Source organism: Lissotriton helveticus, chromosome 9 (assembly GCF_964261635.1).
Source record: "Lissotriton helveticus chromosome 9, aLisHel1.1, whole genome shotgun sequence".
In the NCBI taxonomy this organism is placed as follows: domain Eukaryota; kingdom Metazoa; phylum Chordata; class Amphibia; order Caudata; family Salamandridae; genus Lissotriton; species Lissotriton helveticus.
In genome coordinates, this window is record NC_136070.1 from 359,999,459 (window position 1) to 360,015,463 (window position 16,005).

At 43.1% G+C, this 16,005-nt stretch overlaps 1 protein-coding gene across 3 annotated transcripts in view; it reads right to left on the reverse strand.

Annotated features, from left to right (window-relative positions):
• Nucleotides 1-402: 402 nt before the first annotated feature.
• The window catches only part of LOC144781330 (alpha-1-antitrypsin-like), a 183,012-nt gene continuing 167,409 nt past the window's right edge, over nt 403-16,005 (reverse strand). For all 3 annotated transcript variants that reach the window (XM_078660106.1, XM_078660105.1, XM_078660107.1), the window contains exon 5: nt 403-2,092. In XM_078660106.1, the coding sequence (XP_078516232.1) occupies nt 1,901-2,092 (192 nt within the window). In that variant the 3' untranslated portion in view covers nt 403-1,900. The remainder of the gene's footprint in view (nt 2,093-16,005) is intronic.

Sequence of the window (16,005 nt, forward strand, 5' to 3'; positions counted from 1 at the left end):
ATTAACTGAAAAAAGCAAAGAGTAAAGTAACATTATAGTTTGGTGTTGAAATGAGTTAAAAGTTAACACTAAAAAAACAAAAAACGGAAATTGGCCAGTTAAAGTTGAATGAGAGAACTATAACTTGAGCTCCCACCACATTCTGCTCATGACAGTCCAGGTTACAGCACTCATGACATGTCAAATTATGACATCATCTGAGCTACTGTCCCTCAAATTACTCTACACGCCACTCAATCATTTTAGAAAAGAAAGTAATTATTAAAGAATCCACTAGCATATACATCATACATTGACTATGTGCATCTGTGCATCCATGCAATATAAGTAATGTAGTCCTGGAGACCAGCCTTACTCATCATGGCAACATTTAGATGGTGCTCAAATTAATAATAAGCAACGTTTCAAGTGCAAACACTACTTTATTTATGAGCACAAACATCTATTGTGAGTTGTAGATGTATGTTGCAAACAGGCTGTATCTTAAATCACAGTCCAGTTGCCAAAATATGTGAGAAAAGCTAAAGCTCCTGTTTACAATACCTTATTCACCTGAGGGGTTCTGTGCACAAGGTGGCATTAAATAGTATCATGTAGTGCTATTTACCATTTCAATACAAACTGGACATTTATAGGGTACAGAATTGAACATCAGAAGTTCAATTAAAACTTTGCGACATACATTGTTGAAGAATGCTGGGGCATTTCAAGTCACAGAATCATTGTAAGCATTGTTGTAATGGTGTATGCTATTATGCTAATTTTAAGAATATGTGTGAGGTATTTTTACAAACATGCCTTATCAGTAGCTAAATCATCGAGGAAAAGCTGTTGACCTAAAATAGTTTCTCAGATTAGGGATCAGATTTACTAAAATGTCAAGAAACTCAACGCAGCAAGTCTACGTGCTGCACTGAAAGGCAGGGAGAGACCAGAAATATGCCATATCTGATAAGATTTGATGCATTCCTCATCTGAGCGTGGCTCAGTGGTTAGAGGCGGCAGACCCGGAAGCTGAGATCGACTGTGGACCAGGGTTCGATTCCCCGCCTCGGCGGGTCTCGGGCTCAAAATTCCACGGACTCGACAATTCTTGCTCTGGTGCCTACTCAACTCACGGGGTCACACTCTGCGACTCTGGGCAATAGCTTGCTTAATCTCCACTACGGCCCCTCGCGGCGGGATACCTGGCTTTCACCTTGTGGACACCCTGCCGGGGTTTCTCACAGGGGAATACCAGGACGGGTTCCCTAAGCAAGCGCCGGGACGCTTACGGGCAGCTGTGCGCTTTACAAATCAAACACATTTACATTTACATCTCTCTTTGCACTGGCCCCCTGAGTGCTGTCTAGCACCAAAGCAGGCAATCTTGCAGCATGGTTCAAGGGTGCGTGGGTTGCAGGCAGGATTGTTTTTGTGCAGGAAGGGACACATTCTTAGACAAAAACAATCGTCCGAGTCATTTTCCTCTTTCTCTGAGGGCTGTGAAATGCTCTTCTGTCTTAGGTGGTCTGTAGAATTGTGTGTTTATGTTTTGTGGTGGATTCCTTGTGTGCACAAAAGAGATTTGTGGCTCAAAAGTAGGTAAGTGTGTGCTGTGGATCTCGATGATTTGGAAAATTGTTGCTTGGAGACCGGAGAAGCAAACGGGGCAATGTCTAAATAATTAAGAGTGAAACTGTTTCCTCATTTGTGTGGTTGTTACAATGGAAGGTAAATACAAACTGAAGTCTTGAAATCAATGATGATTATATGGCATATTGATGCCATATGAATTCAAAATGTTTTTTCTGTAAATTGAGTAACATGATCAAACATTACCAGTTCCACTGAAGGCCACAACTTTGCGATATATATGTCACATTTGAAAGATCAATTGGAATGTTAAAAGAACATGAAACTAATTTTTAGTTGGGTCCGCAATCTTTCCCATGAAGAGGGTGCTTCTGGTTTCCCTTCCGTAAATCAATATCAGGAAGGGTCTGTTGGCTTTGAACACAGGGGGTAGGGACATTGGGATGGCCTCCACAACAGTTGCGGCTGCAGCCTCTGTTCCTTTTTCATCAACACTTAGCACTGCCTTGTGAATAGCCTAAAAGGTAAATTGAAAGAGATTAGAAAGATAGAAGGAAGACTGGTACAATGCTACAAATAGAAAGCTCTATGCAGTGTTTAACAAATAAATAGGTGCACAGGTCTAAGATAACACTTAGGAGGTCACTGTAGCTTGTCTCACCCACTGTCTCTGTCAGCACTGCCAAACGGCAGTACTAACGCTACCAACTAACTGTAACACTCCTACAAATGAGACATTTGGACATTTGGAGGTAAGTCAAATCTGCAAGACTGAAATTGATGTGCTGGATTTATTATTATTTTTGTAAAATATTTCTTGATAAGTAAAATACTCTAGGAAAGTGTTCTGTTTAAAAATAGGAAGACATTGCCACGATGTGATGGACTGCCAAAAATAGGTGCCAACATTAAAAGATAAGTGCTGGTGCAGAGCAAAGGCAAACACCTGTTCAAATTAAGCACTTGGAGTGACATACATTCCACAGGATTCAGGAACATAGGGGCTCATTATGTTGGTGGAAGGACCACCACCGAGGGGGCCCGTGGTGGGGGTTCTTCCACCATCACACAGGAAATTCCCACCACCAAATTAGGATGGCGGTGGAAATCCCAATGTGTCCGCGGCGGATGGAAAGTCTGTCCGCCACGGTTCCGCAAGGCGGTCCTTTTTCACCCTCCTTGCGGAACCAGGACACATGGCAGCATTGCGGCGCTGCCTGGCAGGCACGGCGTAGGGATTACAGAATCCCTTTCCGCCTATCTTTTTGAGGCGGTCATCCTGCCACAGAAAGACAGGCGGAGGCTGGATTTGGGGGCCCGTTGTGGGCCCCCTGTGTGTGTGTGTGGGGGGGTGCACTGGGGATGTAACTATGGTACCCCTCAGCAATTCCATGCACCAAGTGGCAGGCACCATGTGGTGCGGGGAAATGCAGTGCAAGCACTTTTAACATTGCGTACGGTGCTGCTGGCTGCAGCACCGTCCGCAATGTTAAAAGCCCAGGATGCGCCCGCCAGTATGGCGGGCGCATTCTCATATGTGTGGTGGAACTCCCGCACGTCTGGAGGGCGGTCCCAGCACCGCAACAATGGCAGGTGGACTGATATCCCCCCACCATCATAATGAGCACCATAGTGTTGAGTTTTTTTATGTGTCTCTTCGGAAAATAAATTCCCATCATATCCTCATAGGCTAATACACACATTTACATATAGTCCACATTTTTTTTTTTTTTTGTAAAGCGCACAATCACCCGTAAGGGTCTCTAGGCGCTGGGGGGCCGTCGGGAAGATTAAGCGAGCTATTGCCCAGAGTCACATGGTGCTGGGCTAACCTGCCGCCGGAGCCGGGGATCGAACCGTGGTCCCCAGATTCCAGCGTCAGTCGCCCTGGCCGCGGCGCCACACCTCTTCCACATATATGCATTCGTTCATGTCTGGAACATATGTAATTTAAGCCAATGATAATGTAACCTCATAAAGTGGTTTCAAGGTAATGAGTCTAGAATTCATTGGTAATGGCAGTGAAGTACAGTGAATATATATATATATATATATATTACCTACTGGCGATAGCCAGTAGGTATATATAGTTAGGATTGTTTTCCATAGGGAAATCGCAACATTCTATTGGGAATAACTTTGGCGCCGGTTGAGGAATCTTCCTGAAATTTTCCTTAACTTTGCCTCGCGGCGCTCCGGTCCTTCCCTGAAAGTTTGGGGGGGATTCGTCAAGCGGGGGCCGAGATAAAAGGGGGGTCCCAAAACGTGTTTTCCCCATGTTAATTTCCATAGGGCGGTTGGACTCACTTTTAGCCCGAACGGCTGAATGGTTTTCCACCAAACTTGGCAAAATTGTAGGGACTGGTAGCCCGATGTGCCTTTGCTATGTCTCAAGATATGTGCTCCAGTGGTTTTTACGAAAATTAACTTTGAAAAAATATATATTGGGCTACATTGGGCTATATATATGTTAGAGCCCAAATGTAGCCCAATGTAGCCCAAAGATGGCCACCAGAGACAAAAAAAAAACAAATGTAGCCCAAATATCAGCCATATGTAGCCCAACTATAGCCCAATGACAGAATGTTCTAAAGAACAACTAGAGCGCTAACAGTCTTACTTATGACAAAAGTATGGCACACCTGAAGTCCTCTTGATTGGAATAAAGTGTTAACACTTAGAACATTTAATTTGCAAAGGAACAAAATGAGGGGGTTCATTTTGCCATAGAAATTATGATTAGTGCTGAAGAAAGAAAAATTAGGGCACATTTTGAGTGACTTCTCAAATCCTCTTATATTTCATTAAAAAAATTCTGATATGCAGTCTCTCAAGATGGCCACCAGAGACAAAAGAGCCTGTGCTTAAAAACTCTGTTAGCAAAGCAGGCATTTGAGATTTTAAAAAACGTTTTAATATATAAAAACGTTATCCGCTAATAGAATTAGCATTTAAAAAACCTTGCGAATTCAATGAAAAAACCATAGGTTTCAGGCCTTCTATAGTTAGGAATTAGCATTTAAAAAACCTTGCGAATTCACTGAAAAAACCATAGGTTTCAGGCCTTATATAGTTAGGAATTAGCATTTAAAAAACCTTTGAAATTCACTGAAAAAACCATAGGTTTCAGGCCTTATATAGTTAGGAATTAGCATTTAAAAAAACCTTGCAAATTCACTGAAAAAACCATAGGTTTCAGGCCTTATATAGTTAGGAATTAGCATTTAAAAAACCTTTGAAATTCACTGAAAAAACCATAGGTTTCAGGCCTTATATAGTTAGGAATTAGCATTTAAAAAACCTTGCAAATTCACTGAAAAAACCATAGGTTTCAGGCCTTATATAGTTAGGAATTAGCATTTAAAAAACCTTTGAAATTCACTGAAAAAAACATAGGTTTCAGGAGTTATATAGTTAGGAATTAGCTTTTAAAAAACCTTTGAAATTCACTCAAAAAACTATAAGTTTTAGTGGTGTTATAGTTAGCTGGACATTTTACTCATACAAAACCATTGAAATTGCTCCTATATAGTTAGTTGTACTAACTATATTTCGCGCACCCGCAATCCACTGCTGATGATGTCACATATTACATCATTCATGACATGGTCAGTGGCATCACTGATGACATCTCAAATGACATCACTGATGACATCACTGATGACATCATCCACGTGACAATCACATACACCTTTTCATACACTATTACAATTTTTTATCACTCTTTGTAAAATACAGAGTATCATATTTAAATCTATTGGCACAGCAATACAAGTATCTAAAAATCCACTCAGTGATTCATAGATGTATACACACATCTAATCACTTACCTATGGATTCACTCATACATGCTGTCAATGAACAATAGAACACCATCAAAAATACTTATACATCTATATCGACATTAAACAACAGCACGCATCCTATTCACATATGAAGTCATCCTACTCACTTATGCAAACAATGGATCATACTTACATATTTACTTAGCAAAACACTTATACAAACACCACTTCTTCTATTCATTTAGATAGTAAGTCATACTTAGTGAATTATAAAATCATTATTACAAGTATACAGTTATCCATACAGTCACTCACACAATCATTGTGTCTTATGTATACTTATTTATATACAACAACTGACACATACACTGCCTTTTATTTTTCTAGTTTGTTGGACCTGTACCATTGAGAAATATATTTGCTCATCACCACACCCATAAAGATATTCACTCACCCAAACAACTGTTAGAACATGTAGTTTTAACTTTATATATCTACTGAATCAACTATTCACACATCTTTGGACAGTCACACATCCCCCACCGAACCACACACACTTTCACACTCCCATACAAATACTCAGTTAACTAATCAGTAACTAATATAGACTTTCACATAGCTAGTAACCAACTGTAGAATCAGTTTACACAACAACTGACAAAGTGATACAGATATTCACACAGTTTAGTCACTATCCACTATATTTAGTGAGACATTATAAATTGGTCAAGTAAACAGTCAATTACACTGCTACTAAATCCTCCATCCAAATATTTATTTATATATATCCACTTATTCTTCAATGCAAATTGCTATATATATAATGCATATTTAAATAACGAAGCAAACCACAGTCACTGGATGATGTCATCAGTGATGTCATCAGTGATGTCATTTGAGATGTCATCAGTGATGTCACTGACCATGTCATGAATGATCTAATATGTGACATCATCAGCAGTGGATTGCGGGTGCGCGAAATATAGTTAGTACAACTAACTATATAGGAGCAATTTCAATGGTTTTGTATGAGTAAAATGTCCAGCTAACTATAACACCACTAAAACATAGTTTTTTGAGTGAATATATATATATATATATATATATATATATATATATATATATATATATATATGTATATATATATATATATATATATATTCACTGAAACAACCAAAGGTTACAGGGATGTTATAGTTAGGCTCAGATTTCACTAATACTAAACTAGTGAAATTCAGCAATTATAGTTACCTGAGCTGACTATAACCTACGCCCTGGCAATGCACTGCAAATGACCTCATATATTACATCACTCATGACATGGTCAGTGACATCACTGATGACATCTCAAATGACATCACTGATTACATCATTGATGACATCATCCAGTGATTGTGAGTGTTTTTTAAACGTCTTTGTGTGTTAAATGTCTATATTAAGGTACCACACAAGTTAAATTAGTATACTTTGTGTACTACTAATGAGTGATTACTTTTTTAACATAGTGTATGTGAGTTATTTTGTGACTGTGGTTATCTGTATGTGAGTGGGTGTCTGAGTAACTGTACAGGTGTGTGAGTGACTGTATGGTATATAAGTGTGTGTCTGATAGCTGTGTGGGTGAGTTAGTGACTGTGTGAATGGCTCTATTGGTGAGTGAGTGTGTCAGTGGCTGTATGGGTGGGTGAGTGAGTGGTTCTGTAAGTGGCTGTGTGGGCGAGTGAGTCAGTGACTGTATGGGTGAGTAAGTGGGTGTCTGACTGTATGAGCGAGTGACTAGGTGTGTAAGTAGCTGTATGGGTGAATACGTGGCTACTTGAGTGAGGGTTTAGTTAAATGAGTTGGTGTGTGAGTGGCTGTCTGGAAGAGTGAGTGAGTATCTGTGGGATTGCCTCTATGGGTGAGTGGCTGTTTGAGTAGTTGTATGGATGTGTGAATGGGATTGTAAATGGTTGTGTGGGTGTGTGAGAGGGCATACAAGAGGTTGTATGGGGTGTGAGTGGATGTGTCAGTGGTTGTGTGGATGATGTAATCAGTGATGTCATTTGAGATGTCATTGGTGACATCATCATTGATGTCACCGACCTTGTCATGAGTAATGTAAATTGTCAGGTCATAAGCAGTGCATTGCAGGGACGTCATTTATAGTTGGCTCAGGTAACTACATCTGTTGAATGATGGCTGTTTTTTACAAGTGAAATCTTAGCCTAACTATAATGCCCCTGTAACCTTTGAGTTTTTCAGTGAATAATAATAATAATAATGATAAGTAAAATAGCTTTATTGTACAGTTAATTAAAACTCACAATGTTAAAAACTTTCATCATTAAGACTCATTTAAGCTTGTTTCGCACATATGTTATTAAAGTAAAAAGAAGAAAGATGTTTTAAACCCTGTAAAATCATCAGTCTCGATTACGTTATCTGTATGGTCCTTCTCTAGGTTTAAAAAGTGTGGCTCAGTGTACCGGTGCATGATTTTGACTTGGCCAGATCCTTAACAGGCTGATCCATTATTTGATTGACAAGCTGTTACATGCTGTTTTTCACTGTGCCACATGGCTAGCTCTTAAGTCTTCTGGCCACTATGTCAAAGTACTTTGTAAGCCTGCAGTTTAGCTGGACCTCTTCAGGTTTAAAGCATATCTACACAACCTGCCTGCAGCTTGTTATGCCAGTTTGTTTCCATAATGTTAGAAGTAGGGCACGCCTTATATCCATCAGGTTTGGGCAGATACAAATTATGCGTATTAAGACCTCTTTCCCTATCCTACAAAGACAGCAAAGGTGTTCTTCTGGTCCCCTTTTCCAAGGTGCCAAGTGAGGTAGAATTGGTAGGATGCCGAAGCGCAGATTTAGAAATTTGTCTTTTGTCTTCCGCGTGAGACCCGTTTTCAGGTTTTCCTGCGGTTTAAGAGCTTTGTAATCTTTCAGCACAGCCCATCCATGTGCCATCTTGGCCAAAGTTTCTTTATCTTCTATGGATGATATCATTTTAGTTGCTTTTGTTACCACCTTTTAGAAGCTATTGTTGTCTATGGATGAGTCCCAGAGGTTTGTTAATTCCACGTATTCCAGTGATTCTAGTAGATACTTCTTGGCGGGTGAGTTCAGTCAAGTTGACAGTTTGGTCCAGAGGTGGGCGTTTAGAGATCCTTGCTCCGCTACTCTGATTTTGCGCCAACTTTTTATGTAGGCGCCTCTTCTCTCCACCGTTTGTCTCTGGCGACCGATTTCGAGGCTGATTTGGGCAGGAGACACGTAGTTCGGCAGATGGAGAATTGCCCTGTATGCTCTGCTGATTATTTTATCTAGAGCGGTCGCGTCTTTCCCTTGCATGGGTAAACTACCGTATGTTAGCATTGGCTCTAGACGTGCTCTGATCACATGTAGAAGGGGATCCAGTGATTGATTGGGGAGAACTTTCTTCAACGGCTTCATTGAGAAGTAGAATGTTGTGCCCTTCCGTCGGATGGCCTCTAGTTGAGGTTTAAACCAGCCTCTGCTGTCTAATAATATGCCAAGGTATTTATAGCTGGTTGTTCAGTGAATTTGTAAGGTTTTTTAAATTCTACTTCCTAGCTATAACGTCCCATAGCCTTTGTTTTTTTTAAGTGCATTTGTCAGGTGCATGAGTGAGTGTCTCAGTGGGTATAGGAGTGTCTGAGTGGGTCTGTGAGTGGGTGTGTGAGTTTCCGAGAGATTCTGTGAGTCAGTGCGCAAGTCTCTGAGTTGATCTGTGAGTGGGTGAGAGAGTATGAGTGATTCTGTAAGTGGGTGCATGAGTATCTGACAGTGTTTGTGAGTGGGTGTATGTGTATGAGTTAATATGTGAGTTAGTGCATGAGTGAACGGGTTTGTGAGTGGGTGTGAGAGTATATGAGTTGTTCTGTGAGTGGGTGCATTAGTGCCTGAGTGGATTTTGCTTGTTTTCTGCTTATTATCTCTAAGCCTGGGTGGAGCTCGTGGACTTCACTCCGTGATATTTCATGGAGTTACCAAAAAACATCACCAAATTCCACTGAGTTCTGTGAGCGGGCAGAGTATTGCTTAGCCACTCCTAATGAAGTCCCCTTGGCTGCTGAGGGTCATTGTGTAGCCCCTATTTTTGCCACCAGTAAGTCCCTCACAGCAGAATTGCTGAAACATCATTGAAGGCCCGTCCCACTTTCTCAACCACCCTGCAAATGTTGTCCCTCACTACTGGTTGAGGGACAAAGCCCTTTTGGCTGCTGAGATTCGTTGGGGGCCAAGAGCCCCTATTGTTATCAGAAGTTAGTCCCACTCAGCTGGATTGCATAGACCTCATTGGAGGCCCTGTCCCTTTTCTCAGCCACTCTGCAAAGGAACCCCCTGGCACACTACTGGCTGGGGATGAAGTCCCATTTGCTGCTGAGGGTCATTGGGAGCCAAGAACCCCTATTGTTGCCACAAGTAGGACTGCTGAGACCTCATCAGAATCCCCACCCCCTTTCTCAATGACTCTACAAGCTTGCTTCTGTGTGCCCTACTAGTTGGTGGATTAACTCCCCTTGGCTGCTGAGGGTTGTTGGGTGGAGAGAACCGCTATTGTTGCCCCCAGTAAATCTCATACAGCTGGACTGCTCAGACCTCATCAGAAGCCCCGCCCCCTTACTCAACCCTTCTGCAAAAGGGCCTCCTGGTGCACTACTGGTTGGGGGATCAACTCCCCTTGGCTGTTGAGGGTTGTTGGGGATCAAGAACCCCTATTTTTGACACAAGTAAGTTCCATACGGCGGGACTGCTGAGATCTCATCGGAAGGAAAACAGGGGAACCCTACTCACTATAAAACCAGGGTAATAGTTATATAAGGAAAAACAACGGTTCCTGTGGATTGATAAGGAGGCAAAATTGCAATATTTTAGAGGGTACCTCAATGACAGAGGGTGAAAGAAACACTAACACAGGATAATCAATGTAACATTTGAATACATTTTTAGACCAAAAGCAATATAAACATAATTTGAAAATCAAAAAACATTAGTGCATTGTGTCTCAAGTGAGAACGGGAACCCAAAATTAAGTGACAGTGTGAATTTCTATACACAAGGTTTCCACATTTTTTTAAGTCAACCATTAACAAGAATAATCTCTATGTAGACAGCAGCAGTATGCAATGACATGCGCTGTGTAATGGTTCGCTTCTTCTGTGTGTCCACGGAGTTTTGACCCAATAGTCAGTGTAGGGTCTCTTTAGGACTAGCCATGAAGGGACATCTGAGGATGTAACTGGGCAGTCTCGTAAATTGTGTGCCCAACGTGGAAAAATAGAAGAAAAGAAGTTACTCACATGAGAACCTGCCCGGGTACTCAATATGAGGAAAAAGTGCCAGTAAAATGATTGGAATGCGGCCAGATGGGCTCAGCCTTACTTTGCTACAGCCGTAGCGGGGGAAATCCCTTTGGTAAATGTTAACCAGTGACAATGCACTGCAACCAGAATGTAGATAAATATCCTGAGGGACAGCGCTCCGCCTTTTCAAGTTGCAAGGCTGCTTCCGTCAGCCTTGTGAGGTACAATGACACTCATTGTACCAAAGGGATTTCCCCCGCTACGGCTGTAGCGAAGTACGCCCTGAGCCCATCTGGCCACATTCCAATCATTTTACTGGCAGTTTTTCCTCATATTGAGTACCTGGACGGGTTCTGATATGAGTAACTTCTTTTCTTCTATTTTTTCATGTGTGGCACATAATTCACGAGACTGCCCAGTTACATCCTCAGATGTCCCTTCATCGCTAGTCCTGAAGAGACCCTACACTGACTACAGGGTCGAAACGCCGTCGACACACAGAAGAAGCGAACCATTACACAGCGCATGTCATTGCATATTGCTGCTGTCTACATAGGGATTGTTCTTGTTAATGGTCGACTGAAAAAATTGTGGAAACCTTGTACATAGAAATTCACACTGTCACTTAACTTTGGGTTCCCGTTCTCACTTGGGACACAATGCACTAATGTGTTTTGATTTTCAATTTATGTTTATATTGCTTTTGGTCTAAACATTTATAAAATGTTACATGGATTCTCCTGTGTTAGTGTTTCTTTCACCCTCTGTCATTGAGGTACCCTCTAAAATATAGCAATTTTGCCTCCTTTATTACAAAGGTATCTTATCAATCCACAGAAACCGTTGTTTTTCCTTATATAGAGATCTCTTCGGAGGCCCCATCCCTTTTCACAGCCACTCTGCAAACGTGCCTCCTGGCACAATACTGGTTGGGGGCCGATCTCTCTATGGCTGCTGAGGGGGCATGGGGGCCAAGAACCCCTGTCATTACCACAAGTAAGTCTCTCACAATAGGACTGCCGAGACCTCATCAGAGGCCCTAACCCCTTTCTCAGCCACTCTGCAAACACACCTCTTGGCACACTGCAGGTTGGGGGATGAACTCCCCTTGGCTGCTGAGGTTCCTTGGGGGCCAAGAACCCCTATTGTTGCCACAAGTAAGTTCCCCACAGTGGGATTGCTGAGACCTCATCATAGGCCCGCCCCCTTCCTCAACCACTTTGCAAAGGAGCCTCCTGGTGCACTACTGTTAGGGGGATGAAGTCTAGGGGTGAGCACACCAGTGAACGTCACTCCACCAGAGGTTGGCAGAGTTATTGCCGAACTGCGCAGAGCGCGGAGATGCAAAACTCCGTCTCCAGACCAGAGTATACAGCTCATCCCTAGTTTTCTGCCTCTTTTCTGCTCACTTCTGACCTTTACTTTGCCTCTTTCTGCTCGTTGCTGACCTTTATGTTTCCTCATTCTGCTCGTTTCTGACTTATATTTTGCCTCTCTCTACTTGTTTCTGACATTTAATATTGCCTCTTTCTGCTTGTTTCCGACCTTTATTTAGCCTCTTTCTGCTTGTTTCTGATCTCTATTTTGCCTTTTTCAGCTCATTCCTGATCTTTACTCTGCCTCTTGCTGCTCATTGCTGACCTCTATTCTGCCTCTTTCTACTAGTTTCTCACCTTTATCATGCCCCTTTCTGGTCTTGAGGACGTTTATCTGCCTCTTTATGCTTGTTTCTCACCTTTATTTTACTTCTTTTTGCTCGTTTCTGAACTTTATTCTGCTTCTTTCTGCTTGTTTCACAACTTTATTTTGCCTCTTTCTGATCATATCTCACCTTTATTTTGCCTCTTTCTGCTTGTTGCTGACCTTTATTCTGTCTTTTTCTGCTTGTTTCTGATCTTTATACTGCCTGTTTCTGCTAGTGCCTGACCTTTAACTTGCCTCTTTCTGGCGGTTGCAGACCTTTAGTCTGCTTCTTTCTGCTCGTTTCCGACCTTTATTCTGCTTCTTTCTGCTCGTTGCTGAACTTTTTTTGTTACTGAACTTTTTTTGTGCCTCTTTTTCGTCTTTTCCCCTGGAGACCATGTGGGGAGCCTCTAGGCCCTCGAGGTCCCAGCAGGCGTCCCGCCTCTTGTGGGATCTGGTATTACCCTCACAGACACAGAGCTGCTAAACATAGCGTTCCCTTTTGTCAGAAGAATCCTTTCATCTATTTCTTTATCAGATCTTGCTTGCAGGAGGCGGAGTGTTTGCTCTAACCTAGTTGGACCTGTCAAAGCTCTCACCAAGTCAGAGCAAATAACTACGTTCTGGGGGTGGGTAGGCACATAGCAGGAGCTGGCCCTGAGGGGTGGCGGTCCACAGGGCTAATATTGACCCTCAAAGGGGGGGCCGTGCGGCGCTCCTTTGAACTGCATGGGCCGACCACAGGGAGGTGGTGATCCCTGGGGCCATATATGGCCTGGAGGGGGGCTGCCTGCTCACTCTCCCCTTCTATAAAAAATATTTGGCCCTGTGGAGGAGGTGGTCCCTTGGGTCCCACATTAGGTGGTATTTAGCCCCAGAAGAGGGATGGGGTACGTGGGGCATATAGAGTCCATGGCCCCGTGCACCCCATTCTATTTATCAATAAAGCCCAGGGGAGGTGGTGGTCCCTGGGGCTCAAAGAGCCTTAGGAGGGAGGCCCTGTGTGCCCCGTCCTTTTAAAAATATAATGCCCCCAGGACCTGGTCCACCCAGGGGCTGTATTCAAATCAAGTGCAGGAGCCCTTGCAGATTTTATTTTTGCAACCGAATGCGGGCTTGGCTCCGTGATTTTTAGCCCTGTCGGGGTCACAGTGAGTCCCCACTACCTCACCTAGAGGGTCAGGGTATTCATACTCTGCCCTGTCTACCTTTAAAACACGTTTATGTGGGATTCAGCTAAAGCCAAGTGCCAAGATGTCTGTTAACACTTCCTGGTTGAAGTGTTGGCAGCCAATTAGTTCTCACCATGAGATCTGTGCTTAGGCTCCGCCCAGATATCCTTATTTGCTTTCCCTTAAATTTCTCAACAACTACTGAACAGATTTACACCGGATAGCTGAAAGAGTGATCTGCGACCCCAAATCTACCTTCCTGCCAAATTTGGTATAATTCCGTCTAGCGGTCCGGGCTGTACTCGTGTTCAAAGCTCCTAAGGGAATTAACACGGGAAGTTGTATTTTTTTTTACAACTCCCCTTTTTCTCGGCCCCCTCTTGAAGGAACATTTTGATGCACCACAAGACTCACTATGACACCATTTTTGAAGAATGTTGTAAAAATGTGTCAAATGGCGCCAAAGATAAAGGCAAGTCAAAAAATGCTTTTTCTACAGAAACATGGTCCTAACTACATGCAAAACCCGGAGTGGACAGGGATTGGGAACTTCGCCTTCTGCAACCAAGGGGAATGGGTGTTACAACTAACTCCAATGGGAGTGGACTGCCATGTATATAATCAGGCCCCCAGGTGTGATTTCAGCGTGGAAGTGAAACCGGCACTGATGAAAGGCGAATGCCTGAAACGCGTCTGCCCAGCGTTTCACTGCTGTAACGATTTATGCTGTGCGCTGATGGAATTGGCAAATTAAAGTCTCTTTACCTGCACCGAGCATGTGTCGGCCCCTTCTGTTCTGGGAGGAGTGGATTGGCTCTGATATATATAGGCAGGAGAGATATTGTCATATCTGTTCAAGGCATATAATGGTAGGTAGCTTATATTTGAATTGAAGGTGAAACATTTGGATAATGTATTACCCTGTTATTTATATTTATAATGGTGTTGCATTTGTCATTTCATTTATCATGCAATTATTATGGTCCACCAGTGACATTTTCTGTTTAAATTACACCAGTCAAATAGCTGCATTCAGCATTTGGTCACAACCACACAGTCTGTCTTCGATGCCTATTCATGTATGAGTGGGGGGGGGAGGGTTATTTAAACTGGAACTCGGATGGCGCCAAATAGATTGATAAAGGCTGCTGCGCAGCCGAAACGCATATCTCAGCTAATGCGGGGTCGAGGGAGACTTAAACTACAATAAATTAGCCCTTTTCCTACCTACCTCGAGTACGTGCCTCTTCTTCTTTGATGGAGTGGAATGTTAATTGTGATCCAATTTCAGCATTGACGGCCAGCGCTGCACACGTACCACCAGTCGTTTTGTGGCTCCACCATTGACCGTAACGGTTGGTGGATGAGCATGGGAGTGCTATGCGGTGGAGCCCCCAAGAGAGCACGCCGGGATGAGGAACAAGGATGACAGCCTCGGGGATCTCGGATCGAGCAGCGAGGCGGTTTTGCTGACTGCCAGCACTTGGTTCTATATTTCCAAAGCTGGAAATGCCTTGCCCAGGATACTGGTGTCCTTTGGTGACTGGGCACCGTGCTTGCTGATGCATAAGCGGGGAGGTTTGGTGTGGCATATCTAATTTTTGTGTATCGGTCTCTTCCGACCCTGTTATGTGCCCTTGACACAGATATATCTCATGCTCCTGTTTTAATATTGACATTGAGACATTTCTCGTAATTATATTCATGTTTAAGACAGCTGGATCTTCGTTCTGGCTTTAGTATATGCAAACAGCAATGACAATTTGAACTCCCACACAGGTGATATACTAACAGACTTTTGACATTCACATGGCCGTCCAAGGGGATTGTGGGCCTTGTAGTCCGGTTGGGATGAGTATCAATTACCTGGAGGCCGGAACTTCCATCGGTCATTAACATACTTAGTGTAATCAGTGCCCCGTGGTGATGTCACTACCCAAAGGAACTTGAATGTGTTTTCCTGTGTGGTTAAATTCAACATGCACTTGCAAGTTATGTCACAGCTTGTTTTTGCTATGCCTGCCGAAAGATTTTTGCTTTTTCAAATCGGAGGATTTGATGTCTCAATATAGAACTGTAATCAACATAGGCAGCATGGCTTTATTCATCCATGCCAGAAACCGGTCCTCGGAAGCTTGTTTCCGGTCCAGGGAAGGCATGGCTTGGCAGTTCGGGCTGCACTGTTCCCATGAGGCACAGGGTCAGACTGATTTGCATATGGCCATGTCTGAACTGAGGTGGCAGAGTGGGCTAAAGAACGGTGATGGATTAAACCCAGATCAGTTGACTGGGGGTAAGTGCTTGTATTGTCAACGCTCCGTCCATCACCACCTTTGGTTTTGCTTTGTTTGCCATAAGTTGGCAGGGTATGCTCAGATGTGAGTCCCTTGCTCACTTTGCCACTGGATTCAAGCAAGCCGGGCTGAAGGCGGCTGTAATGCCAGAAACCGGTCCTCGGAAGCTTGTTTCCGGTCC